At 32.8% G+C, this 26,352-nt stretch overlaps 1 protein-coding gene across 1 annotated transcript; it reads right to left on the reverse strand.

Annotated features, from left to right (window-relative positions):
- Positions 1 to 1,379: 1,379 nt before the first annotated feature.
- LOC145325315 (cytochrome P450 3A11-like) lies at positions 1,380 to 23,472 on the reverse strand. Its single transcript, XM_080168258.1, has 17 exons — positions 23,372 to 23,472; positions 21,685 to 21,776; positions 20,855 to 20,951; positions 20,209 to 20,308; positions 19,477 to 19,568; positions 19,075 to 19,142; positions 18,603 to 18,674; positions 18,145 to 18,215; positions 15,532 to 15,602; positions 15,254 to 15,367; positions 14,056 to 14,139; positions 13,682 to 13,791; positions 13,302 to 13,377; positions 11,770 to 11,852; positions 11,353 to 11,418; positions 1,937 to 2,032; positions 1,380 to 1,678 (listed from the first exon to the last, which is right to left on the reverse strand). The coding sequence occupies exons 1-17, from the start codon at positions 23,468 to 23,470 to the stop codon at positions 1,603 to 1,605; spliced, it is 1,467 nt and encodes a 488-aa protein (XP_080024384.1). The 5' UTR covers positions 23,471 to 23,472; the 3' UTR covers positions 1,380 to 1,602.
- Positions 23,473 to 26,352: the final 2,880 nt, after the last annotated feature.

Genomic DNA, 26,352 nt, shown 5'->3' on the forward strand with positions numbered 1-26,352 from the left:
TAATTAAGACAGTTGTGTCGATATTTGTCAACAATGGGCACTTTTATATCTTATAACACGTTGTTGAAAAAAAAAGTAAAAAAAAGTTTGTCGATGACTACTTTTATCTGATAGCATCTAGTCCACATGAATTATGTTGACACAAAGTATCCAATTTTTATAGGAACGTTAATTTTTTGGCGAAAACAATGCAACGCCACTGGACTTGTAAATTGAAGCAAAAAAAGGTTTCTTCGGACCAGTAAATGTATGTGTGAGTGCTCTTGTGTGTGTATGTGTGCGTGTGTATGCTCTTGTGTGTGTGTGTGTGTGAGTGCTCTCGTGTGTGTATGCTCTTGTGTGTGTGTTTAAGGGTGTGTTAGTGCATATTGTTTGCAAGTTTAAGCTTTTTGCGCACCAATATTTAGGTCATTCAGATTCTATGTATGAAATTTGTTGCTTAAAACAATGGTTTTAGTGGTTAGCAGAACGTCCTACAGACAAACAAAGTTCGTCCTAGCTTTTTATTTGGTGGAGGGGGGGGGGGGGGGAGAGGTGTAAAATTTTTTACCCCCCAAATTTTTTTTTACCATGGAGGTAAAATTTGCTATGGGGGGTGATTACCCCTCCATAATCTGTAAATAACCCACCTAAAAATTTACCCCAAGGTTAAAATAAAACAAATTGGGGGGGGGGGAATATGGCACCCCTAAATTCGTTTTTGGGGGAAGTAATCACGCCTTTACCCCCCCCCCCCCTCCTTGGAAGTTCCTGCAGACACCCAACACTTGCAATTCATGAACTTTTGTGTAGTTAAGCCAGTTTTTCTGTTTTCGGAAAAGCATTAGCCCTGCCTGAACTGATTATGTCGAGCAACTGCCATATCAGAAATTAGAACTATTTTTAGCGTCTTGAGTTATTTGGCCGAGGTTCCAATCCTTTACAAGAAGAGGCGCCACGCTGCTACATGTTACTAAAGTCGTGGTTAGCAAAATCTTGACAGACAGACATTTGGTGTAAAGAGTGGCTTTGCTACTAAAAATTTAATATAAATCAAAAGTGAAAATAATAATAGTATGTATAAATAGAATTAAAGCAAGAAGTATGCTGTAAATTTCAACTTTAGGCAAATAAATTTTGTCTCGCATGTATGAAAGAAAGTCCAAATCAAATTATATGGGGCACATGGAAAAATGTAAAAGGACTGCATTTTAAAAGTGATTTAAAGCTAAGCTTTACTATAATTAGGGTTGGTCTGTTCGTTCGTAAAAAATAGCAGTAAAAATAGGGTTGTTATCCTATTATTAGCCTATCGTTGTCTAACTTTGCATGTTGATTCCTGTAATAGTTAGGTATAATTTTGAAAGCGTTGCAACTCTATCAGATTTGTAAATAACAAATTTATGATTATGTAGTGTTTATTAATGAATCCTTTTTTATATTTTTATTTAATACACAAAGAATATGGTTTTATATACAGTTGTTAATATATTGTAGATGCACCAAATGTTTTAAAGAAATTTTTATTGACGATTTCTGTAAATTAATAAAATGATTATGTTTTTCTTCATTGTGAATTATTTTTTGAAGAAATGATAATTTTTGGATCTGTGACGAAAATGTTTATTTTCTTGGAACAAATCTGAGATGTATATCTTCTACAGAACTGCTGAAAATGTCACCTTTGCAGAACTCAAGCCTGAAACAGAAAAAAATATCTCAAAAAACGCGCGGCTAGAGCTATACTACACAACAAGAACAAACTTCTTAGTAAAAAATATGATAAACTTTCATTATTACACCCTTTCTTTAAACGATACTAAATTTAAATATATGGAAAACATAAATATACCATTTTCAAAATATATTAAGCATTTTATAAAAAGAAAATTCTATCCATAAAAAGACATTCTCTTGAAACACCCCGTAGGCATTAGATATTCCTTATTTAATTTACCTTGTACTATCCATGGCTTCAACTGTAAAGTTCTGCAGAAGTTTCGTGATGGCAATTTTCATTTGGACCATGGCAAATCTTTCTCCAATACATGCTCTTAACAAAATATATAATAATGGGGTCAACATTGAAGATAGATGTTTCATATTTTTGTGAAGAATTTGAGGATTTAGTCTATACCTCACTTTGTCTATTAGTCTGGTTACAGAATAAATTTATATGAAGAATTTATTTTCTCTATTTCAAACAGTTGTCTGAAATTTCTTGTGAAGTTTTGTTAAACAAAAAGCATCATAATCTCTTTTGGTTTTTAATCTGCTAAATAAAGCACCTTTTCCTTCGGACAGACGGACGGACAAAGTACAGTTAGGGAGTTGAATCCATTTTTATAGAAGCAGAAACATAATCTATGATTATGGTTTGGACCCTCTAAAACTATAATCTACCCTTCCACTTTCCCCTCTCTTGGTGAAGATATCTTCAACGCCGATACGATTTTTGAAATGTAAGATTCCACTTTTGCCTCTCTTGGTGAAGATATCTTCAACGCCGATACGATTTTTGAAATGTAAGATTCCACTTTCAATAGAGGCGAAACTGGAATCATGGTTTACATTTTTAATATCTATGTTTCTGTAATCTTCCATTACTTTTTTAACATCGACATAATAGAAATGTACCATACTAGTTTAAAATTATGTCAAATGTGAAAAAAAGCATAGATTTTATATATAATTTAAACATTGTTGTATATTCTTAATTAATTAAACAAAACATACAAAGAGCCTTTTATAAAAGATGTTTTGTTTATTTAAAAAATACTTTTAAAAGTGTATCAAATAAGTAATCAAAATTATTTTAAGAAAGTCGTTTATTAATTAATTCAATTGTATATATTTGTAATTTTTTTGTTCAATTTATTTCATCTTAATATTTCCCTAGTAATCTCTCACCGTGTAAATAAGCACTAAAAGGTTAATTACTTATCTAATTGTGCATTTTTGAGGTAAATTTCTGATCAATTACTGAACAATTTGGTCTGATTTGTGAGTTAAAAGTGGATGGAGTAAATAAATGGACACTTATAGTAAAAGTTGCTTGTATCAGTTGAAGTGAAGAAAAAGAAGGAGGAGTAATAAGGGGGGGGGGGGAGTTCTGACACATTTGCGTAAACCTGGTGTATAGGCTTTATCTTTGGACTGAGAGGATAGGTTATTAGGAATAAAATCAATCTTATATGATGAATTTCCCCCAGATTTAAGATTTTTTGGATAGGCCTCCAGGTTCCGGAGCTTCAGGCCTCCAGGTGGTCTCTGTACAGATAAAAACTTAAAAATAAGATTTTTTTTTTGAAGAATTAAAGGTTAACTTATAAAACAAAATATGCTTCTTTTTGATTGTTATTCACATATTTGAAGAAAAAACATTCATATTTTGTCTCATAAGCTGACTTCTAACTCTTAAAATTTTTTTTTTCATTTTTACCTGTAGAGAGACCACCTTGAGGTCTGGAGCTCCGGAACCTGGAGGCCTATCCAAAAATCTTAAATCTAGGGGAAATACATCATATAAGAATGATTTTATCCCAAATAACCTATCCTCTCAGTCCGAAGATAAAGACTATACACCAGGTTTATGCAAATGTGTCAGAACTTCCCCCCCCCCTTAATCCCTTCCTTCCTGTAAGCAGTTTATGACGAAAATTGAAGATTTGGCCAATATAATCCAAATAAGCAAAAATTTTCATCGATTGCTTAAAAGAAATTTAACATAAAAAGGCATGATTTGGTATATAAGCCAAATAAGCAATAATTCTCATTGATTGTTTATAAGTAATTTATCAAATTTGTATATATATAAGTCAAATAATTTTCATTGATTACTTAGTAGGGGTGTCATGCTTAGTGGTAGCACACTGAGCTACAGTGGTGAGAGTTCAAGTTCAATTCTCTGTAGGTTGACTCTAATTTCTCATTCACAACATTAATCGTGCATCATCCCCTGGTTGTGTAAGAAGGGGATTATTGAGTAAGTTTGGATACCTGTAGTCACTTACTTACAGTACTACCCTTAACCCAAGCTCCTCTTTGGAGAGCGTCATTCATTACCGTGACTTAATTTGGGACATCTGCCATATTCCGCAAGGGTAAGGTAAGAGTAGATCTCATGAGATAGCAAATCAAGTCAAAATGTGCTTGAACATGGAGCTTGATAGCCCTATTTCTATGGAAAAGTGTCTCAGCCTACTCCAGGTCAAAATCATACAAAACTATGGCTAATCAATCAATCAATCAAATTGATTACTTATAAGTATTTTATCATAAAACAGCATGATTTGGTATATGAGCCAAATAAGCAGTAATTTTTATTGATTGATTATAAGTATTTTTTCATAAAATTACCATGATTTGGATAATAGCAAAAATTTTGATTGATTGCTTAAAAGTAATTTATCAAAAAAAGGCATGATTTGGTATATAAGCCTAATAAACAAAAACTTTCATTAATTTCTTATAAACAATTAATCAAAAATTTATAATTAATTATTTTTGTAAAAATGAAAGAGTTAAATTTTCTTGCATTAGGGTGAGGTCGGGCTAAACCTGTAATTTTTCAGTTTTTGAAGAAAGAAAATATTTTCTAATGAAACCAAGACCATTAGAAAGCTTATGGAAAAGACTATCAGGTTATCCTAGGACTTTTAGAAGTTTGATATAATTGGACTCAAAGTCGTTACCGATTAATACCCCACAGGGGGGCTAAACCAAAAACATTTTTTCAACCTAAAAAAAAATCAATGAAAAACAGCCAATCAGACATTATTAGGTTAGGTTAGAGTGATTATCCATAAAAAATTTCATAAGGATTAGACTATTCCTTCTATGTCAAAAATCATTTTTTTTAAAGATGTGAAATTTGATTTTTTTGCAAAAATTTTCTTGAAAAATAAAATATTTTCATACAAAAACACTGTCCTACCTACTTTTTGGCCTAATTCTTAAAAAGCCCATATTGAATTTTGGAAAACCTAAAAATTGACCTTAAAAATCAAATTTAAATTTTTTTTCAAAATTACCTGAAAATGCCCCGCCACCAACTCTGGTCAATTTGAAAAAAATATTAACTCTATTTTAAAGCTCTCAACCGATTTGAAAAATAGGGCACAATCCTAGTTAAAAAGGTTTTTACAGATTAGTTCTAGGTCTTACCAATTTTTGTGTAGGTCGATCTTTAACACCTACTGAAAAATTTTCAAAAAAATATTTTTTGTCCAACTTTGAAACCCTAAAAGTACCCTTAAAGGACGCCTGCAAGAAATACCACGCTTTAACTGCTAAAAGACTGCCACAAGTAGACCCAATACCCCAAATTTCAAGTCTTCAGCTTCAATAACAAAAAAGTTATAGGCATTTCAAAATAGCATGTTATGTACAACAAAAATTTTAAAAGATTTTCAATGCTCATAAAAGAAAAAACAATATTGAATTACGTCACCTAGACACAAAATTATAACTTTATCTTTGTCAGAAACTTAGATTGCTGGTAACTGATTAGATTTTTAAAATAAAAACACCAACTTTCATAGTCAAAATCTATGAAAAAAATTCGATTTAAATTGCATTTGTAAACAAAAATCATAGAGAAAAGAAAGGGATAAACTAATACAAGCTCAGCTGTGTTTGGTTGCTTAGCTAATTCAGCCTTCTGATTGGGTACAGTACACTTGGTATAACGTGAGTTAAACTTAATTTTTTTTAATGATTATGACTATCAAAATGGGTATTTTTATTGTAAAAATATAATTAGTTACTGGCAACCTAAATTTATGACAAAAATAAGCTTATAATTTTTTATTTCTAGGCCACATAGTTTAATTTCAAAATTTCTAACATTAGCTTTGAGATTTTTTCAAAATTTTCATTGCACATAAATGTCATTTAAACCGCCTAAAACTTTTTTTGTTATAGAAGCTGAAGGCTTCAAATTTTGAGCATTGGGTCTACTTGTGGCAGTCTTTCAGCAGTTAAAGCGTGGTATTTCTTGCAGGCTTCCTTTAATGTGAAATCAATGCAGCAGTTGTGATTTGACTTGAATTTGGTTAACTTGTCTTAGTGTTTTATTTGTTTTCTTTTTGATCTTAAACATTAAGGTATAGAATTCTTTACTTATTAAGAATTGTGAAAATTTAGAGACACCATCTCTAAATCAGCCAATAGAATAACTGCAGAAGAACAATCTGGCTAAGTTATTGGAAGAAATGTGTAAAAATTTTGACAGGAAAGAGATAAAATTTGTATTTCTTAAGACAAAGATAGCTTTTTAAAAATCATATGGTTGAAAAATTCCTTTGCTGTATTACTGGAATGATTCATAAATAACAAAAAATAAACAAAGGTTACTTTAATTGTGCATTTATTTCAAACCAATGAAAATTCAAACTGAAGTACAAAATAGAATCCAGAAATTTTGCCTTTCTATTTTGGCTTTCATTGTAGGTGGATTCTCAGGATTCTTTAAAACTGTAAAAATAGATTTAAATATATTTTAAATAGCTTAATAAATTAGATTCAAAAGCCTTATAGATTTAATTAACTTTGGGATAATGGTAAAGGACGATAAAATATTAATTACCCTTGCAAAACTATTTCATTTTTATGTAAAAAGGTGTGATAACCAATCTGCCATTGTCCTATCACTCTCAGATAAAGTTTAACTTTGGTTTATGTTATATTTTATAACACATACTTAAGACTTAAAACTTAATGTAATGAAAAGCTTTCACTTAAAGGGAGTGTGAACGTAAAAATTTCTCATCTGATTATCAAATCGTAACATTTTCAAGCACATTTCACTACATTGATCAACCAAAAACGTCCTATTAACAAAAATATCTAGAAATAATGCATTGATTTTATGGTATTTTGGGAGGGAAAAAGGAAAAAACAAGGAAAATCTGAACGTTTTTGTTTCTTAAAATGTTTGTAGGGGTATTTAACTTGTCATATAACAATTTAAACAATTTAGTTACTGTTAAGGAATTTATTTTGAAATATAAAATTGCCAATTTGTTTTTTTATAACGTAGTAATTAGGTAATAAAGATCTATCTTAACCTATTAGTGCCGAGCGCCACTTTTATGAGCCGATCGAGCTGAAAATCTCAGGGAAGCTTTATAATGGTCAAAACAAAATTCCAATTATTTTGTTTTGCTCTAGTGGCGTGCACAGGAAAGTTGCAAAAAAAATGGGTTTGGCATTGCCATAAATGCCTAACGGGCATTGAGACCCGTTTTGAGCGGTTTCTGCTGGCATTAAAACCCGTTTTTTCAAATACCCGGTTATTTCGACAAAAAAATGAAAAATGTAACTTTTGAACGCCCAAAGTGAGATGAACACTTTTTAGAACTTTGATACCATTCGTAATTGAAAACTACATAACCTCATGTAATCTATAGAGCTACAAGTAATATACGAAGCAATTTATATCACATTTAGTGTTTTGGCTATAGGTACCACCCTTTTCGGTTAAAAAAGCCCGTTTGTCGAAGTTTTAATACACACACACTACCAAAAAAGAACATATAAAAATTGGGTGATAAATATCAGAAAAAGAGCATAAAAATATTGGAGGACACATATAGAGATTACTAGGGTATACTTATTAGGGTGGCTCAAGAATAATAAATCATAAACAAATATTTAATGGTTGAAAAGTTAAAACCGGGTAATAAACCAAAGCCGAGCCGGGTTTTAAAACTGCTGGGTATTTATGGCCATGCCGAACCGGGTCATAATAGGGCATAAAAAAACAATAAAAAAATCATATAAAAAATAGTAATTTGAATAAAACGATTTCACAAATAGATGTACTTGTTAATAAACTTTAGATTTCACAAAAAAATCAGCAACTTTACTATAAAAACAAAAAAGTTAGAAGGGGTATTTTGAATTCACCAAAATTTTCGTGGTTTTCAAATTTTGTTGAGCTATACCGGCAAACGGAAGTAAGCAAAACTGCCTGCTCCAGGGGGAAATGAAAACCAGGGTAGTAGAGGGGGGATTCATACTGAGAATGATGCAATTTGAAGACTGGAAACCGGTTATTTTTGTGATTTTCTGGAACTGGATGGAACCGGGTTTTAAAACCCAGTTCGTCACTAATGGGTTAGATTTGTATTATTGACAAAAAAATACCTCAAAGTCTACAAAGGGTTGAATCTCATAGGTTATTTATAATTATGATATTCTTTTTTATTGTGTTGGCCAATAAATAACCCACTTTGAAGAATTAGTTTACACTTTTATCAGACTGTTTATAAAGAAATATTGCACCTTTATCATTTACAAATTTGTAATTAAAGGTGGGCGAGAGATGGGCCATCTAAAGTTACTTGGATACTAATAAAATAACCTGTTTCTAGCTTTGTTATTGTATTTGGTTTTCAATAAAAAATATTACTTATTTTATCAATTTTTAAGTAACTATACATTGGTTTACATCAAGGATATTGTTAAAAGTCAGCTTAACCGTTAGGAAAAATAGAGAACTATGTCAAAAAGTTTAGTTTTAGCTATAGGAGGAAAAAAAGACAATTAACTGCACATTTATATAGTCCGGAAATTTTTCCCCCAAACTAGGACATAGTTAAAATTTTCGGAAAAAGCCGTTTTTTAAAGAACGAGAGACAGTTTTGCCCTATATTTGAGATTATATTAATGAGATGATGTTAAGGTTTGATAATCTGATGAGAAATTTTCTCGTTCACAGGTCCTTTAAGCAAAGCTAACAAATAAAATTATGAAATATATCAGGGCTATAAAGAGATAAGACAATGGCCGATAAATTAATGCACATCCATAATGATGACGCTCTAAATAATTCCTTCTGTAGATAAAAATTAGTGGTTCCAACATTTATAAACACAATTTAATCAACCAATCAAAATTCAGTAAAAATCCCCAAAGCCAATGAATAAGAAATTGTTGTTGTAAAACTTTGTGTACTATTGTAATAAGCAGTCAGTTGTCTCCTCCCTCTCTGGATACGAATACTAACTAAAAATAATAAAATGCGATGGTACTCTACAATTCACTTTTCTGCCTGTCCGTCATTCTGTCCATGATTTTTTATGATTTTCCAGTATGGCTACGAAACCAATTAATATTCGCTGGATCAGACCCGTCTAATCCAAACTTGAAACCATGTATTGTATTGTATTACAGACATTTTTCTACAAATAGTAAAGTTAGACTGGGCCTTCGCCCCTTCAGGACTAACAAAACTGGAAAAACAGATCTACTAATCTTGGCTGTATATTTTTGACATTGCCAGTTTTCATCAACCAATTAAGATTAAATAAAAGTAAACAAATTTATAAATCCAACATATGTTTATAAAACTTTGGGTACTACTGAAATTTAAACCCTCCCTTATTATAGGCATTATTATTAAGACATAGTTATAGAAACCTGCTAACCATAAGAGTGATTTCTTTTAGACATACATATAGACTTCTACCAACCCTTTTTGTAGAAAACGTCGCTTAGAAGCAATAACATTTTGTATGTATCTTATCAATTTATATTGTATATAAAAAGCTTCGTCAAATGTTTTAAATGGACATTCAGGACTTTCTGATATCGATTACAGGGTGCTACTGTCCTTCTCATTCTGTTTTCTAATGTTATTATAGACAGAATTTATTTAATTTTTTGTCCATTTTTCCCTCCCTGTATACAACTTTTATTGTACCCAGGGAGGTAGGGAACATAGGACTGAAATTACCTTCCTAGCTGGTCCAAAACCTCTAGGTACTTTAATTCAAGTTTATCGCCACCAGGGATCTGATGGGTTTAAGACAATAGCTGATAAATGGATGTACATTCCCAAAAATACCTCTACTGTATTTTGCCATCAGTGGTTGAAACGTTTCAACACTATACTAAATTAACTAACCAATTAAAATTCAGTAAAAGTCCCCAAAGATGTTAAGCAAACAAAAATGAAAACATTATTGTAAAACTTTGGGAACTAGCATAGAGAGAGGTGGACAATGGACTGTTTATTACACTAGTCCCCAAAGTTTTACAATAACGTTTTCTTATTGGCTGGCTTAACAACTTTGGGGACTTTTATTGGATTTTGAATGGTTAGGTTATTAAGTACTAGCAGCTTCGCCCCTAGCCTCTAGGAGCTTTGCCCCATGAGGTAATTTTTAAAAAATTTTTTAAAAATACAAAATAAAAAAAAAAAATTCTGGTGCTGCGCCTATAATTTATGAGCATCACCAGAATATTTTTTTTTGGGGGGGGGGGAAATTTTCATTTTTTGGGGGGTTGGGGTTTCCCACCCCTCAAGAAAATAGCTGAAAACCACAACAGGACCAATAGGTATATACCCTGAAGAGTAGAATCTGATCGGTTCAGTTGTTACTGAGATCTTAAGGGACAGCCGGATGGACAGACAGATAGACAGAAAGACATCGTTCTACTTTGTATTATAGATATATAGTAGATCAAAATTCAGTAAAAGTCTCCAAAGTTGTTAAGCAAACGAATAAGAAAATTTATGTTTTGAGATTTCTAATATAAAATTTTCTTTAAGATAAACATTTTCTGAAAAAATTGTTCTAGCTTCAAAAATAAGGAAATTACATCCATTTAACATTTTAATTAACCTTAAAAAGAAATTTGTTAAATGAAAGGGTGAAGTAAGCGAAAAATGACTTTGTCTCACTTATAGTCGGAAATTTATTATTTAACAGGGAACATGCACAATTTTTTTTTGCCATCTAACTCTAATAGGAGCTGAGATGATATGTGGGGGGGGGGGGGGTGTTGAACTATTAAGGTCCGGAAATGGGCCTGATTGTTAAGTGTTAGCAACCTTTAATTTTAGGTCCTTTTTTTTCTTAAAAACTTCAAACTAATAAAAATATAAAAAAAAACTAACTAATATGTACAATTTCTACTATGTCGATTTAAATATATGATATGTTATCTTTAATGTATCATCCCAGTTTTGTCTCTATTGAAAGTAGAATGATACATTACTATTATGTCGATATAAATAAGGAAATCAATGTTTATGAATACGCTGATATGTAAACATGAATGTATGATTCCAGTTTCGCCTCTATTGAAAGTGGAATCTTACATTTCAAAAATCGTATCGGTGTTGAAGATATCTTCACCAAGAGAGGGGAAAGTGGAAGGGTAGATTACAGTTTAAGAGGGTCCAAACCATAATCATAGATTATAGTTCTGCTTCTATAAAAATGGATTCAACTCCCTAACTGAAGTAAGAAAAAATATTTTGTTTAGTACACAGCTGATCTTTACATAAATAAAGAAAAATTTTACGTGCCCCTAGAGGCCTTTTGGGACGTATCCGCTATTTATCAATAAAATACTAACCTAGGACCAGCACCGAATGGTAGATAAGAACATGGCACAATGTCGCCAGAATTCTCCTTCAGGAACCTGCCAATATTTTCCTTATTTTGTACAGTGAGCAAATAAAATAGGGATTTAGGTCTGAGAAATTATTATAGACAACAAGACAAAAGGGGGGGGGGGGGGGGGTTAATATACTGTGTCTTTCGTAGATATAAGAAATGAAATAAGCTTTTGTGAATTCATTTCCCCTTTCATCCTTCTGTTTATTTAAACTTATTAAATTAAATACAGAAAAGGGTTTTCTTCCATTTAAACAACAACAAAAAAAAACAATCTTTAGGGACACTTTTTACTCCATTTTTCTCTTGGCAAAAAGTCACTTGAGGCTATAGACGAAGTCACGTGTTGTAAATATAAGGAAATATCCTGAATAACCTTTCTGGCCTGAATACTTCTGGTTCAGGCCAATATTCTGGATTGTGGTGGATTATATAGTTCAACAGACCAACTTTGGTACCCTGAAAAAAAAACAAGGAGATTATGCAAATATTATTTTTCTGTACTGTGGCCAAAAGATTTTTTTCATGTTTAGTCTTGATTAGCATGCTAGTACAATGTATTGCCATGTCAAAATTATAAAAAAAACGAATTCCCTTCTCTTCCGTTTTGAGATAAAATGCGTAGATAAAAAGTAGTTCCAACCTTCTCCCCCCCCCCCCCCCCAAAAAAAAAATAACCCCAGAATTTCTGATTTAACATGTAGGGATAACATATATAAACGAAATTTCTTTTTGTGGGTGTTGGAGTGCTCAAGAGTATCAAGTAAAATGAAGGAGCTAGGCAAGGAGTGTAAATTTTTCCAATATAAGGGTTATACATTATTGTACATCCTTAATGTTGACAGAAACATTACCCCTTCTGTGGATTAATATTATTGGTTAAAAAGTATGGACACAATCAAGCAAGGTTTGAAAAAAGTTTTAAGCCAACTTGTTTATTTAAAAAAAACCGTACCTTGATGTCTGTCCGTCTGTCTGTCCGTCTGTCTGTCCGTCTGCCTGTCCGTCTGTCTGTCCGTCTGTCTGTCCGTCTGTCCGTCTGTCTGTCTGTCTGTCTGTCTGTCCCTTAAGATCTCGGTAACCACTGAACTGATCGGATTCTACTTTTCAGGGTTTATACCTATTGGTCCTGTGGTGGTTTTAAGCTATTTTCTTAAAGGGTGGGACACCCCCAACCCCCCAAAAAACTAAAAAAACCACCTCCCAAAATTTTTTTTCTACATTTTTTGTAAAATCTCAGTAACTGCTGAACAAATCGGGCTCTACCCTTCTGGGAATATACCTACTGGTCCTCTTGTGGTTTTAAGCTATTTTCTTAGGGGGTGGGACACCCCATCCCCCCAAAAATAAAAAAAACCCAACTTCCAAATTTTTTTTTTTACTTTTGTAAACAAAAACCAGTAATTGGGGTGGGGGAACCCCACTGCACCATGGGGCGAAGCCCCCATGAATCCCCCCCTCAAAAAAAAAATTTAAATATTTTTTTTTATAAATTTTAATTTTTGTGTATCCGAACAACCTAGGTTTAATTTTTACGAATTGAAATTTTTGTGTATACAGCAAACAACCTGTCTTTAATTTGTCGAATTGAAATTTTTGTGCATAAAGCGCACAACCTGGGTTTAATTTTACCACAGAGTAATTTAACAAAGAATATTTTTTTTTAATATTTCTATATAGGAGGGTTGACTTCCCATTACTTCATAGGGCGAAGCCCCTAGAGGCTAGGGGCGAAGCCGCTAGTTTAAAAAAAAACTACTTTTATGTGGGAAGATACAGACAAAATTAATTAAGAGTAAATACTCATTTCTTATAGAAATTTTAGGAATAACTCTTATCTCAGAAAATATGCAGACGAAAATACATACTAGATTATAGAACACACTTAAGTTAAGTTTATTAAGTTACCTTCTTAATCTTATACCCTTTATACTCCCAATCTTTAACACACTTTCTGTCGTTTCTTCCTATAGCAGGGAGCAGTCTAAAACAAGAAATATCATGTCCAGTAGTTGCGGAGCAATAACAAATTAACAACTTTTAAAAAAGAATAATATGTTGCTGAACCGATTTGGCCCTCTTTAACCGCGAAGCTTTGTTTTCATTTTTTAGAGAACCTCAAGCATCCAAAGCAATACAAAGAATCTCATCTCAAAATTACATTATTTCTTTATCTAACTTATTAACTTTCAGATAGAATTTCATGGTAATAAGAATATTTTTATAAAATTAATAGCACAAAACGGATAAACATTTAACTTATAGAGCAGCTTCGCTTCTAAGATTACCTCATAGCCTCTTTAAGACAAGCCTCAACGTAAGGTAGCTCAGCAATAGTATCATGGTCAAACTTTTCACCATCTACTGAGTCAATCTCTTCTTGTAAGATTTCATATGCCTAAAACAGTCACCAAGTTTGATATGATATGACTTGATATGGGATATGGTTTGCTTTTCAGGGATTGCATCTGCTAGTCAATGTAATACACAATTACCAGTGATTCTCCCTAATCCCCCCCAAAAAAAAATTACGCGAAAAAAGCGATGAACACCTACGATCCAAACCTTGTGGGCACTTTATGTAAAATAAAACACATTTCCGTATGACGGACGGACATGTCTAAATTGTAGGGTAGCTGTGCTACTAAATAATATTTGATACCTCTGGATTTTTGGAGAGAAAGTAGAGCAGGGATGACATGCCTCTGGAAGTTGTGTCATAACCAGCCAAGAAAAATATCATTCCCTGCAAGATTGTATCATAGCTCAATAAATAGGTTTATAGACAGATCCAATAATAGATTCATAGTTAGTTTAGTAGATAGATTGTTAGATTAGATACATCTATAGAAAGATTGTTATATCAATTTATAGATGCATAGACATATATGTTTATAGATTCATAGATAGATAAGTCCATAGATAGATCAATAGATAGACAAAAAATATTAAATAGATTTTTAGATATATAGATACATCTATAGATTGTACTAGAGATAGATCCATAGATAGATCAATTGATAGATGGATATGTATATATATGGATACAAAGAGATAGTTGTATAGATAGATCGATAAATAGATTAATATATTGATCTATAAATTGATTTGTTGTTGATCCTCACATTTAGATGATGACCTCTTAATAGATTTAAAAATCAAATTATCCTTGCTTGAGACCAGTCTTAACAAATGAGGTTTTAATTGATAGATTAATAAATCCATAGATAGATTAATAGAATAATAGATCCACAGATAAATGGATGCTTGGACAGGTAGATGAACATACATAGTAATACCTGGGTACTAGGGTAGTAACTTGGTCCTTAGAGATCAGACCAATCTTAGTTAATATGTTTTTTATTGATAGAGTAATAGATCCATTGATAGATTATTAGATCCACAGATAGATTATTAGATCCATAGATAGGTTATAAGATCAATAGATCCATAAATAAATGGATACTTAGACAAAGAGATGAACAACCTAAAGTGATAGGTAGATTAATCGATAAATAGATTCATATTTTAATGGATGCTTGGACAGGTAAATAAACAACCCAAATTCATATATGGGCAGTATCTTGGTCCTTAGAGATGAGACTAGTCTTAGTCAGTGAGGTTTTTATTGATAGATTTCATAGATTTATAGATTAGTTAATAGATTAATAGATCCAAAGATTAATGTATGCTTGGACAGGTAGACAAACTATACAAAGACATACCTGGGAAGTAACTCAGTGATGTGAACAGTTTTTGCCAGTTTGGTTTTCATTGATAGATTAATATATCAATAGATAGATCAATAGATCCATAGATTAATGTATACTTAGAAAGAGATAAACAACCCAAAGTGATACCTGGGCAGTAACTTGGTCCTCAGAGATGAGACCAGACTTAACCAATGAGGTTTTCATCTCGAGCAGCCTGTCCACAAAATCCCCGTACTTGGCCCCACTTCCAGCTCTTTCATTCTGAAAATTAGAAAAAGATGAGAAAAATCTGGGCTTTCCCTCAAAGTTTCTAACAAGCAGTGAACCTCCTTAGTTTTAGATAGATAATTGTCTATAATAATTATATAAATAGATCATTTTATCGTCCCTGAAGAGCCCTGTAGATTGTAGAATGATACATATACCTGGATTCGTCTAACATGATCCCATAATTTTCTAATCCCATCATTCACAAAATCCATCTCACCAAACAATCCTAAAATATTATATTATAAAGAACTTGTTGGTGTATTATCATTTAAACTGTTGGCTGTGTTTATTCGTTTTGATCTCAAGATTAAAGTCAAACCTGACCTATTGTCATATGGTCATGACAATAATCTATACATCCAATATCACTAAAGATAATAATGACAAAAATCTATGAATTTATAGGCAGACGGATGAAAATCTAGAGTCACGAAACAAAATTTAAATCAACAAGGATGACAACATCCATAAAAGCGAAGCACTGTAACGGTAGGGCAAACGGACATTGACACTTGTATAGTGTCTGAACTGAATAATCAGAATATAAAAGCATCGAAAGAGTCGAAGCAAAATTGTAAGTAAATTTGTTGAAAAACTGCTTGATACAGGATAATGTTTATGGACACACTTACATTTTTCGGACTTTATTATAGAGTTTCTTTGCCTATACTATTGTTCTTTGTTGTCCCAGGAATTAATAGACCAAAAATCAGATCAAACGGATAATTAGATCACATAAAAATTTGTTGTTAAAAAAGTAGAAAAATCAACATGTTTAAAATGGCCGTACGGACATATTGGTAATGATTATAGAGTTGCTACGCTTTCTAAATCGTACCTAACTACTACAGGAATCAACATGCAAAGTTTGAAATCGATAGGACAATTCTAACATGCCTAAATTAACGAATAAAAGCTATCTATCTCGGACGGACGTACGGGCCGACCCTAATTATAGAAAAGCTTCGCTTTTAACAATAAAACTTACCTTTATTATAATTAACATAGTAGGTCCTACCCCAAACGTAGGAGTCCCAAACGTCGGAGTGGACAAACGCAGGAGTCCCAAACGTCGGAGTGGACAAACATAGGAGTGGGAAAAACTTCGGAGTGGACAAACGTCGGAGTGGACTTTGCTTAAGTAAAACGCAGGAGTCTCCGCTATTTTAATAATATGACAATTTTGAAATTTTTTTTATATACCTCTGTCTACAAAAAAAATGTTTATGGCCGCAGCGCCATTTCAAAATAAAAAAAATTTAAAATTAAAAAAGATTCAAAATTGAAAGAAAAATTCAAAATTAAAAAAAAATTTTGGGACTCCTGCGTTTGTCCACTCCGACGTTTGTCCCAAAAATCCTGCATTTGTCCACTCCGACGTTTGTCCCACTCCTGCGTTTGTCCCTCTCCGACGTTTGGGACTCCTGCGTTTGTCCACTCCGATGTATTTCCACTCCTACGTTTGGACTCCTACGTTTGTCGTGGAACCACATAATATATTATTATTCTTTATCCTTACATATAATAGAATACAGGATACCCATGAATTTCAGTCTGCGTGTACCTAAGAATCTCGCTAACCGCTGGAATGATATAATTCTCCTTAACAGTATGGCAACTCAGGATCAGTAATATTTGACATAATATCATTTGACATAAATTCATTTCACATAAAACATTTGACATAAAATCACTTCACATAAAGGTACATTTGACATAAAAACATTTGCCATAAAGGTACACTTCACATAAAAACGTTTCACATAAAGGTACATATGATATAAAGGTACATTTGACATAAAGGTACATTTGACATAAAGGTACGTTTGACATAAAGGTACACTTGACATAAAGGTACATTTGACATAAAGGTACACTTGGCATAAAACGTTTCACATAAAGATACATTTCAAAGTGTACCCGAGGTAGTCATTTTTTTCCCCGAGCATGGCAACCGGTGAACAGAATCTCAGTTCTGCACCACAAGCCTCGCACGACTGAAGTTCCCATGTCTATACAGTCATATTTATATGAAAATATTTTTAGAAGATTTTTAAATTTTTTTTTGAAAATTTTTCCCCGAGGTAATTTTGCTTTCTTTAATAATAAATAAAAGTTTCTAAAATCTTCCAAAAAAATTTGAAAATCTTCAAAAAAAATTCAAAAATGTTCTAAAAATATTTTCATATAAATATGTCTGTATAGACATGGGGACTTCAGTCGTGCGAGGCTTGTGGTGCAGAACTGAGATTCTGTTCACCGGTTGCCATGCAATGTACCTTTATGTTAAATGTACCTTTATGTCAAGTGTACCTTTATTTCAAGTGTACCTTTATGTGAAATGTACCTTTATGTTAAATGTACCTTTATGTCAAGTATACCTTTATGCCAAATGTACCTTTATGTCAAATGAGTTTATGTGAAACGTTTTTATGTCAAATGTACCTTTATGTCAAATGAGTTTATGTCAAATGATACTTTATGTGAAATATTTTATGTGAAATGAATTTATGTGAAGTGATTTTATGTCAAATATTACTGATCCGGCAACTCATACGATCTGAGAAGGATTGTACCTTTAACCACCCAAGAAAAATGGCCCTGGAAAAAACATTTACCCCCCTCCCAAAAGAAACTAAAAAAATTACTAGATTTTTTGTAATTTAAGTATAGGAAAGGAAGATTCAATTATTTTTTTGAGTTAGTGATAGGTTGCGGACCAGATTCTAGTTAAATAGTAGCTGTTCTGGAAAAAATAAGATAATAACCTGACAGTCCAATAATCAAGTTAAACATAATGCTTCCCTTCATGTCTTTAATCTTAAAATCATGTGTAGCCTCCTAATTTGTATCTTTTGTTATGCTAAACAAGAAATTTAATGTCTGAACTAGTAAAGCTGACAACTTTTAAACATCTACAGTTGAACGGTATCAGTATAAGAATAGCATATTCTTATAATATAAGAATTTGGCCTCTCATTTTCTATATAAATGTTCATAGGTCAAGAAATCTTCATAAATACATTTTAGACACATATATCTTACAGCAGAAGATTAAAGTTATTTACACATGATGCTCGTTTGCCAAAGGGATATTTACAAGGGATGTCAAACCTATATCTTTAATAGCACCCGAGAAAATCTTGTAGAGAATTATGGAGAGTAAGTGGAGCAAGTATGTTATAGAACACGCTATTTTTCTTAAACAATATTTAGCATAAAAGATTCCTTAGCAGCTTTGGAGATAGGGTTATTTTCATGCTCGAAGCAGTTCAGATTTAGATTGAAAGCGGTCAAACCTTAAAGGAGTTGCAACTAATATTTTTTAAACTAAATTTTTATTTTTCAAGAGATATCAAAAAGTTACCAGAAAACCCGCGATCGTGGCTCAGCACGTTAAAAATTATTCTTACGGTGCGCAAACTAAATAGTAATAGTAGGGGAATGCCTTGGCCCATAAACAGGCGCAACTCATTACCATGCACAGATACATGGACTTCTCAGACAAAGGTCGTGCGATCAAAGGGTTGGTTGTCTGTTGGATGATACTTAACCTAATATCCAACAGTAGGCGTTAGAGTATTGTATTCCATTACAAGCGGATTATGCCCTTGAGTTCTCTAGATGATCACTTGAAATCGAAGGAGAATCCCGCCCCAATAAGCATTAACAAAATTAAGATGTTGATTAGTTGTATTCCTATGATGTCCATAGTTAACATGGAAAGGAGATGTCGAGTATTCATCTCGGGATTAATTCTAACCTCCTAAATAGATAGATAGATGTGTTAACGGATATATATGTATATAGATTTATAGATGTTTGAATGGATAAATTTATATAAACATATATTGATAATTTGATAGATAGAAAGATGTATGTTTTAATGGATATATAGATGGATAGTTAGAAAAGGAGATATATATTTAGATTAATAGATAAACAGATAGATAGATAGTATATGTTTAGGTAGATGGATTGACCGACAGATAACAATTAATAGATAGATACATAGATGGAAAGTCAGTAACATGGAAAGAGAGGAAAAAAATTTAAAAGTGCAAAAAAATAAAAGATTTAAAAAATAGATAGCTAATCACCTTATTTAGATAATTGATCATATTATCTAATGCCCCATCCATAAGGCTGATCATTCCCTTCAGTTTTCCAGATGTGAAAACAGGACTCATAGCTGAAAAAAGAATCGCTCCATTGATTGAAGTAAGAAGTGCAGCTACTTTATGATTAGACTAGCGGCTACGCTCCTAGAGGCCTCTAGTGGCACTTTTAATGTTTGGTTTTTAAAGAAATTGTACGATACCTTGCAATGTTACGTAGGAGTCTCTATCAAGTTTCTACAATACCTTGCAATGTTACGTACGAGTCTCTATTCGATAAAAAAAAATTATTTTTATTGTGATTTCTCTTGGGAGGGTGGTGGTAGTACCCTCCCCCAAAATAGTTATAAACCAAGGATATCCCCATCGGTTAGGCGGTTAGCGAGATCCTTCGGTACAAACACACAGACATCCTGTTACTTAAGTATAAGGATTATGTGCTTAGTGTCCAAACTTTTTTCCAATGATTTTAATTCACAGAAGAAATATTTTTTTTCGGATCATGGAAAGAAAACGACTTATCGGGTTTTATTATATTTTCACAGTAGATTTTCTCCTATTTCTAGCAACTCAAGACCAATTTCCTAACCCTGCCGGGCAATCATTAAAATTTACCTAACCTAAAATAACCTATCAAAAGCTACTGTAAAAATACGACGAAACCCGCTACTTCGTTATCTTTCCATGATCAAATTTTCTACTTTTTGGTATCACCTTTTCTAAGCTCCTTCCACTCGGGTCCCTCTGTGCTGTCCAAAGATTTAAATTTCTTGTCTTGGAAAGCTAGCGAGTGGGCGGGGAAATGTTCAAAATCCTACAATAAAAAAATCTAGGATAATTACGTCTAATAGCAGCGAAGCTTTTAAATTGATAAATACAATGAAAGAAGAAAAGGGAGAAGGGAAGAGTAGTGGGGCAGGAAAGGGAATGAAGGGGAGAGAGAACAGTCAGGGATCTAAAGGGATAAGACAATGGGCGATAAACTAATTACATACATCACCAATGATTATGCACAAAATTGCCCTTTCTGAAAAATACATTTATTGGTTGAATCTTTTGGACACTTCACTTAATAAACCAACCAATCAAAATTCAATAAAAGTCCTCAAAGTTGTAAAGCCAGCGAAACGTTATTATAAAAACTTTGAGGACTAGTGTAATAAACAGCCAAATGTCCCCTCCCTCACTGTGTTAATATCCTAGGAGAGAGTACCAAATAGAGAGCATCACTATAGAAATACAGACAGATATTATTACTATAGAGAAGCTTTGCTAATAAAACATAAAAAAGTTAAGGTGTTTAAATTTGAAACCTCGATATTTTGACTAAAACAAAGCTTCTCTGAAAAGTTAGCCTTACCTTGATACAAATTTGTTTGATAATTTCTGGATCTGCAACATACACCCATGGGTCGCATACTTGGTATATTCCAAAGATCTTACCATACATTTGGGTCCTAGTTACATACAGAAATAGATGATATTGTAAATTATATCTATAATACAAAGTAGCTTGATGTCTGTCCGTCTGTCCGTCCGTCCGTCTGAAGCTTAAGATTTCGGTAACCACTGAACCGATCGGATTCTACTCTTCAGGGAACATACCTACTGGTTCTGTGGTGGTTTTAAGCTTTTTTATTGGGGGGTGGGACACCCCCAACCCCCCTAAAAACAAAAAAATCCCCCCCCCATTTTTTTTGTAAAAGATTTCCTTGGTCTTTTTTATTTTTATTTTTTTTACGAATTTCACCGTAACTTTTTTTATCACCTCTTGGGGCAAAGCCCCTAGAGGCTAGGGGCGAAGCCGCTAGTTATATATATAGTAAGGTTGTGTAAATGTTTTGGCCCAAGACAGGCGTAATTCATTACCATACACTATCAAACAAAGGTCGTTCATTATATAATGCTATGAGTAGTAAGATTTCTTGTCTGTCTGTTTAGATAAATTTTGAAAACTAAAGGATTTTAAAAATTTATGAGTCATTTTTTTACGAGCGAATTCTCTTAGAAAGGTTGTGGTCCCTCCTCAAAATTAGTTATAAAACTTCCAAACACCAAAGAGAAGCCACAACATATATAGGAGAACCATATAGGTTTATCGGTTAGCGAGATCCTTCGATATAGATGGACAGTCGGACATTCAGTCGGACTTTTATATTTAAGTATTTCATCACTGTATTTAGTATTTACCATTTAGTATCAGTTTCTATAACATTAGTTTGATGCAGCATAAATGGGCCACTTCCTAACACCAAGTGGGGCTTCACTACTGGGTAACCACACTAAAAAAATATATTTCAAGCATGTTATAAATATAATATTAATATTAAGGATGATTTTGATTATAAACAGCGGAAAATCAATGAGATCAGGAATAAGGTATCGTCAACAAGCGAAATAAATATAAAATAATATTGGGGGGGGGGGGGGGGGGCAGCTAAAAAGGTGGTCAGTTCTACTATGTGTTGCCCCCAACGACAGCTGAAAATCTAGTACAGGTTTCGTGATTTTATTGAAGTAATTTCGTTGTTGGTATAAGTTGCAATTAGATAATCAGGTCTCTCAAGTGATAAACAATGGATGATAAATTGATATACATCCCCCAGTGCAGATAAACAAAACTATCCAATTGTAGATTAAAGTTAATGATTGAAAAGTTTGGGTACTACAATTAAAATACAATTAAAGTACCAAAGTTTTTGAGCCAACAAATGGATATGTTAGTTTAAAATCTTTTGGCACAATTGTATTTTACAGTCCAATATCCTCTACATTACAACAGTAAGTTATAATACAGTAATGTTATCAAATATTTGATAATATATTGATTAATTTTGATGTCTTGTGATAAGTTGGCTCTATAACCTAGATCTGCAAGTATTTTTCTTGTTTATTGATAGATTTTAACCTTATATACAAAGTATTAACCCTTACAGATCAGGCCCCAATTCCCACCTTAATAAATCGGGGGGGGGGGGGGTCATATTAACCCCCCCCTCTATCTCGGCTTCTGTTACAGATAAAGACGTACAATTTTTTTCTGGTGGTTCATGTGTATTTTTAGAGAAAATTACTTTTTCTAGTAATATCAGTCAGGCCGCTCCTTAGCCGCTTTTTAGCGGCCAGCCGCTAAATTTTAAAACAGCTGTAGAGCGGCCAATTGTGCAGCTAGGATGGCCAAATTTTAGAACGAACTTTTATTTTTCAAAACAAAAAAATTACTTTTTCTGATCATCGCCGAAAAACGGCAAATAACGGAAACCGCTATTTTCGGCAGTTACGACGGTAAAACGGCGGTTGGCGGCGCCAATTAATATTTTAATCTGTTTATTGTTGCTTAAGAATTTACCAAAAAAAATTATAGGTCTCTAGCTGTAATAAAAGCCACGATATTCATGATATATGTCTGTAGTAAAAGCCGGACAAAAATCGGTCATAAAGTCGTTCAGGGTGCGGTCAAACGGTCATAACACCACTTTTCTCATAAGGTCATTGATATCTCAGTATTCACCAAAAAAAATTATGTTTCTACCTTATACATAAAAGTCATAATGTAGAAATTAAGATTTATTTAGAATTTTTTTTTAAATTTTGGTGCTACCCAACAGACTTTGACCGGACACCACGACCGACACAGACCAGATATCCTAATAAAATCAACTCTTGCCGACGCATTATTACTAAACTTAAAAAGTCATGAAGTCACAGCTCTCCATCTTACCTACAAAAAAAATGACATTGAAAAAACTAGAGGGGGGGGGGGGTCAATATGACCCCCCCCCCCCCGATCTGTAAGGGTTAAGGTTTTTGTCTGTAGATCAGGATTTCGAAAATCCTTTATGAAATAAGAATTTCAAAGAGTAGCTCCGCTTCTTACCTTGTCATGCCACCCATATTTTCTTCTAAGGTAAAGAACAAGAGCGAGTGTAATACAAAATATTACACCCAGTATTCCTGTTACTATATCAAAACCCATTTTATCTAAAACGTATGTATATGTATTTGGTCATAGGTAAAAACAGATCAAAGTTATAGAATTGTCAGAGCTTATTAATGGACATTAAACTTGTATGTACATCTCTTAGATGGTAAATAAAATTTACCCCACAGTAGATTACAATTATTGGTTCAAAAGTTTGGAACCAACCAATTGAATTTCATTAAATGTAAATTTTTTTTAACCAACCCTTATTCACTAAGAATTATAAATATTAAACTTTAAGAAAAGTTTATGCGCTTAAACTAAAACACCACTAGTAACTTAGTAAGTTACTAAAAGTAAAACTGAACAATCAAGAAGATTTAAAAATTTTGTATCACAGGAGGGAAGGGATAGGGCAATGCCGACCAAATCAATCTTCAACCCTTATTTCCCCATAAAGTTATAAAAATAATTAAGGCATTGAATTTTTTAATTTGTGTGGAATATTAATTTATTTTCAATGGTGCCATCCCTAATTTCCTGATAACAACAACAAATTTAGAATTTGAAAACATAAAAGTGTGAAAACAAAATTGTAAATATTTAAGATTAGCCAGAACCTTATGTGTCACTAAAAAAACAGTATACAGATAATATTTTATGACCTAGAAAGTTACACACTGGCAAAACTTTTCAACCAATAATTTTAATATATACACAAGGGGTAATTTTTTATCATCAACAGGTATACAATACATATAAATTTATCGTACTTTTTCTTGTCCCTTAAAATCCCAGGCTATGACCTGCAAACATGTCATAACTGAAGACGTTAAAAAGTTAACTGTAGTGAATGTCTTGGCCCATAAGTTACCGTAAATTATTACTATTCACAGCAAATATTCAATTGTCTATAGTAGCGGCCAGAAATTGAACCTTTCGCAAGTGTATTAACTATTAAAAATTAATTAGAATTAATTATTTTATCATATTTTTTGAGGATTGCTTTCCCCTTTTTCATCCCCTCAAGGTTTATACCCCTCGGACAAAACCCTGTGCAAGTCCGTCATGTCATAAATTGAAACGGCATGTAAAAATTACGTCAACCATTTCCACTTTTATTATATGCAGTACAGTCGACATAAAGCATCCAATTTGGACACGGCAATACTTATTAACATACGTCTTTTTGTTTCATTGAATGATACACATTTAAACTGTTCACAAAAAGTTTAGGATAACCTTTCCAATGTATGTTAACTTTATAAGAAGAGAAGCTACTCTGTCTATACACATTTAAACTGTTCACATAAAGTTTAGGATAGCCTCTCCAATGTGTGTTAACTTTATAAGAAGAGAAGCTACTCTGTCTATACACATTTAAACTGTTCACATAAAGTTTAGGATAGCCTCTCCAATGTGTGTTAACTTTATAAGAAGAGAAGCTACTCTGTCTATACACATTTAAACTGTTCACATAAAGTTTAGGATAGCCTCTCTAATGTGTGTTAACTTTATAAGAAGAGAAGCTACTCTGTCTATACACATTTAAACTGTTCACATAAAGTTTAGGATAGCCTCTCTAATGTGTGTTAACTTTATAAGAAGAGAAGCTACTCTGTCTATACACATTTAAACTGTTCACATAAAGTTTAGGATAGCCTCTCCAATGTGTGTTAACTTTATAAGAAGCGAAGCTACTCTGTCTATACACATTCAAACTGTTCACAAAAAGTTTATGATAACCTTTCAAATACATGTTAACTTTATAAGAAGCGAAGCAAATATTCTGTCTATTATACACATTCAAACTGTTCACTAAAAGTTTAGGATAACCTCTCCAATGCAATGTATGTTAACGATGTTAACTTTCTACGTAGCGACGCTGCTTTATGCTATCTCTACGTAAATCTAAATCCCTTTTGTATGATTATATGTTGACATTATGTCGAACATGCAATAACGACGACATGTCATTTGCAGACTCAAACCTTTATTTATGTCGTCTGTTTGGATTAATTAAAATGGTCGTAGGTGACATAATATCGATATGCTTTTAATCAAACCTTTAGTTTATGTCGAATATATGGAGTTCATAAATAGTGATATGAGCAGACTTAATGTCGATATAATAAAATACTTATCACACAATGATAGCATAATCTATAATACAAAGTAGCTTTATGTCTGTCCGTCTGTCTGTCCGTCCCTTAAGATCTCAGTAACCACTGAACCGATTCTACTCTTAAGGGAATATACCTACTGGTCCTGTGGTGGTTTAAGGCTATTTTTTGGGGGGTGGGACACCCACAACCCCCAAAAAACTAAAAAAACCACCTCCCAAAAAAATTTATTTACATTTTTTTTCTAAAATCTCAGTAACTGCTGATCAAATTGGGCTCTACCCTTCTAGGAATATACCTACTGGTCCTCTGGTGGTTTTAAGCTATTTTCTTGGGGGATGGGACATCCAAACCCCCCCAAAAGTAAAAAAATCAAATTTTTGTAAACAAAAACCAGTAATTGGGGTGGGGGAACCCCACTGCAACATGGAGCGAAGCCCCTATTAATCCCCCCCCCCAAAAAAAAATTTTTATATTCTTTTTTTACAAATTTTAATTTTTGAGTATGCGAACAACCTAGGTTTAATTTTTTTGAATTGAAATTTTTGTGTATACGGCAAACAACCTGGGTTTAATTTTTACGAATTGAAATTTTTGTGCATACAGCACACAACCTGGGTTTAATTTTACCACAGAGTAATTAAACAAGGAATAACTTTTTTGAATATTTATATTTAGGAGGGTTAACTTCCCATTACTTGATAGGGCAAAGCCCCTAGAGGCTAGGGGCGAAGCCTGTAGTCCTTATAATAAAGTAACAGAATGTCTGTTTGTCCGTCTGTCTGTGTGTGTACCGTAGGAACTCGCTAATCG

This window comes from Acartia tonsa, chromosome 8, assembly GCF_053477335.1.
Source record: "Acartia tonsa isolate MP-2025a chromosome 8, ASM5347733v1, whole genome shotgun sequence".
In the NCBI taxonomy this organism is placed as follows: domain Eukaryota; kingdom Metazoa; phylum Arthropoda; class Copepoda; order Calanoida; family Acartiidae; genus Acartia; species Acartia tonsa.

Bases quoted from the DNA above. Each gene is read 5' to 3' on its own strand.
- LOC145325315 (XM_080168258.1), bottom strand. From the start codon at position 23,470: ATGGGTTTTGATATAGTAACAGGAATACTGGGTGTAATATTTTGTATT. The intron at 15,603-18,144 runs GTTATTATCTTA...ATAATATTTTAG, and splicing joins CTTGATTATTGGACTGTCAG to GATTGTTTGGTGAGATGGAT. The intron at 15,368-15,531 runs GTATATGTATCA...TCTAATTTTCAG, and splicing joins ATCATGTTAGACGAATCCAG to AATGAAAGAGCTGGAAGTGG.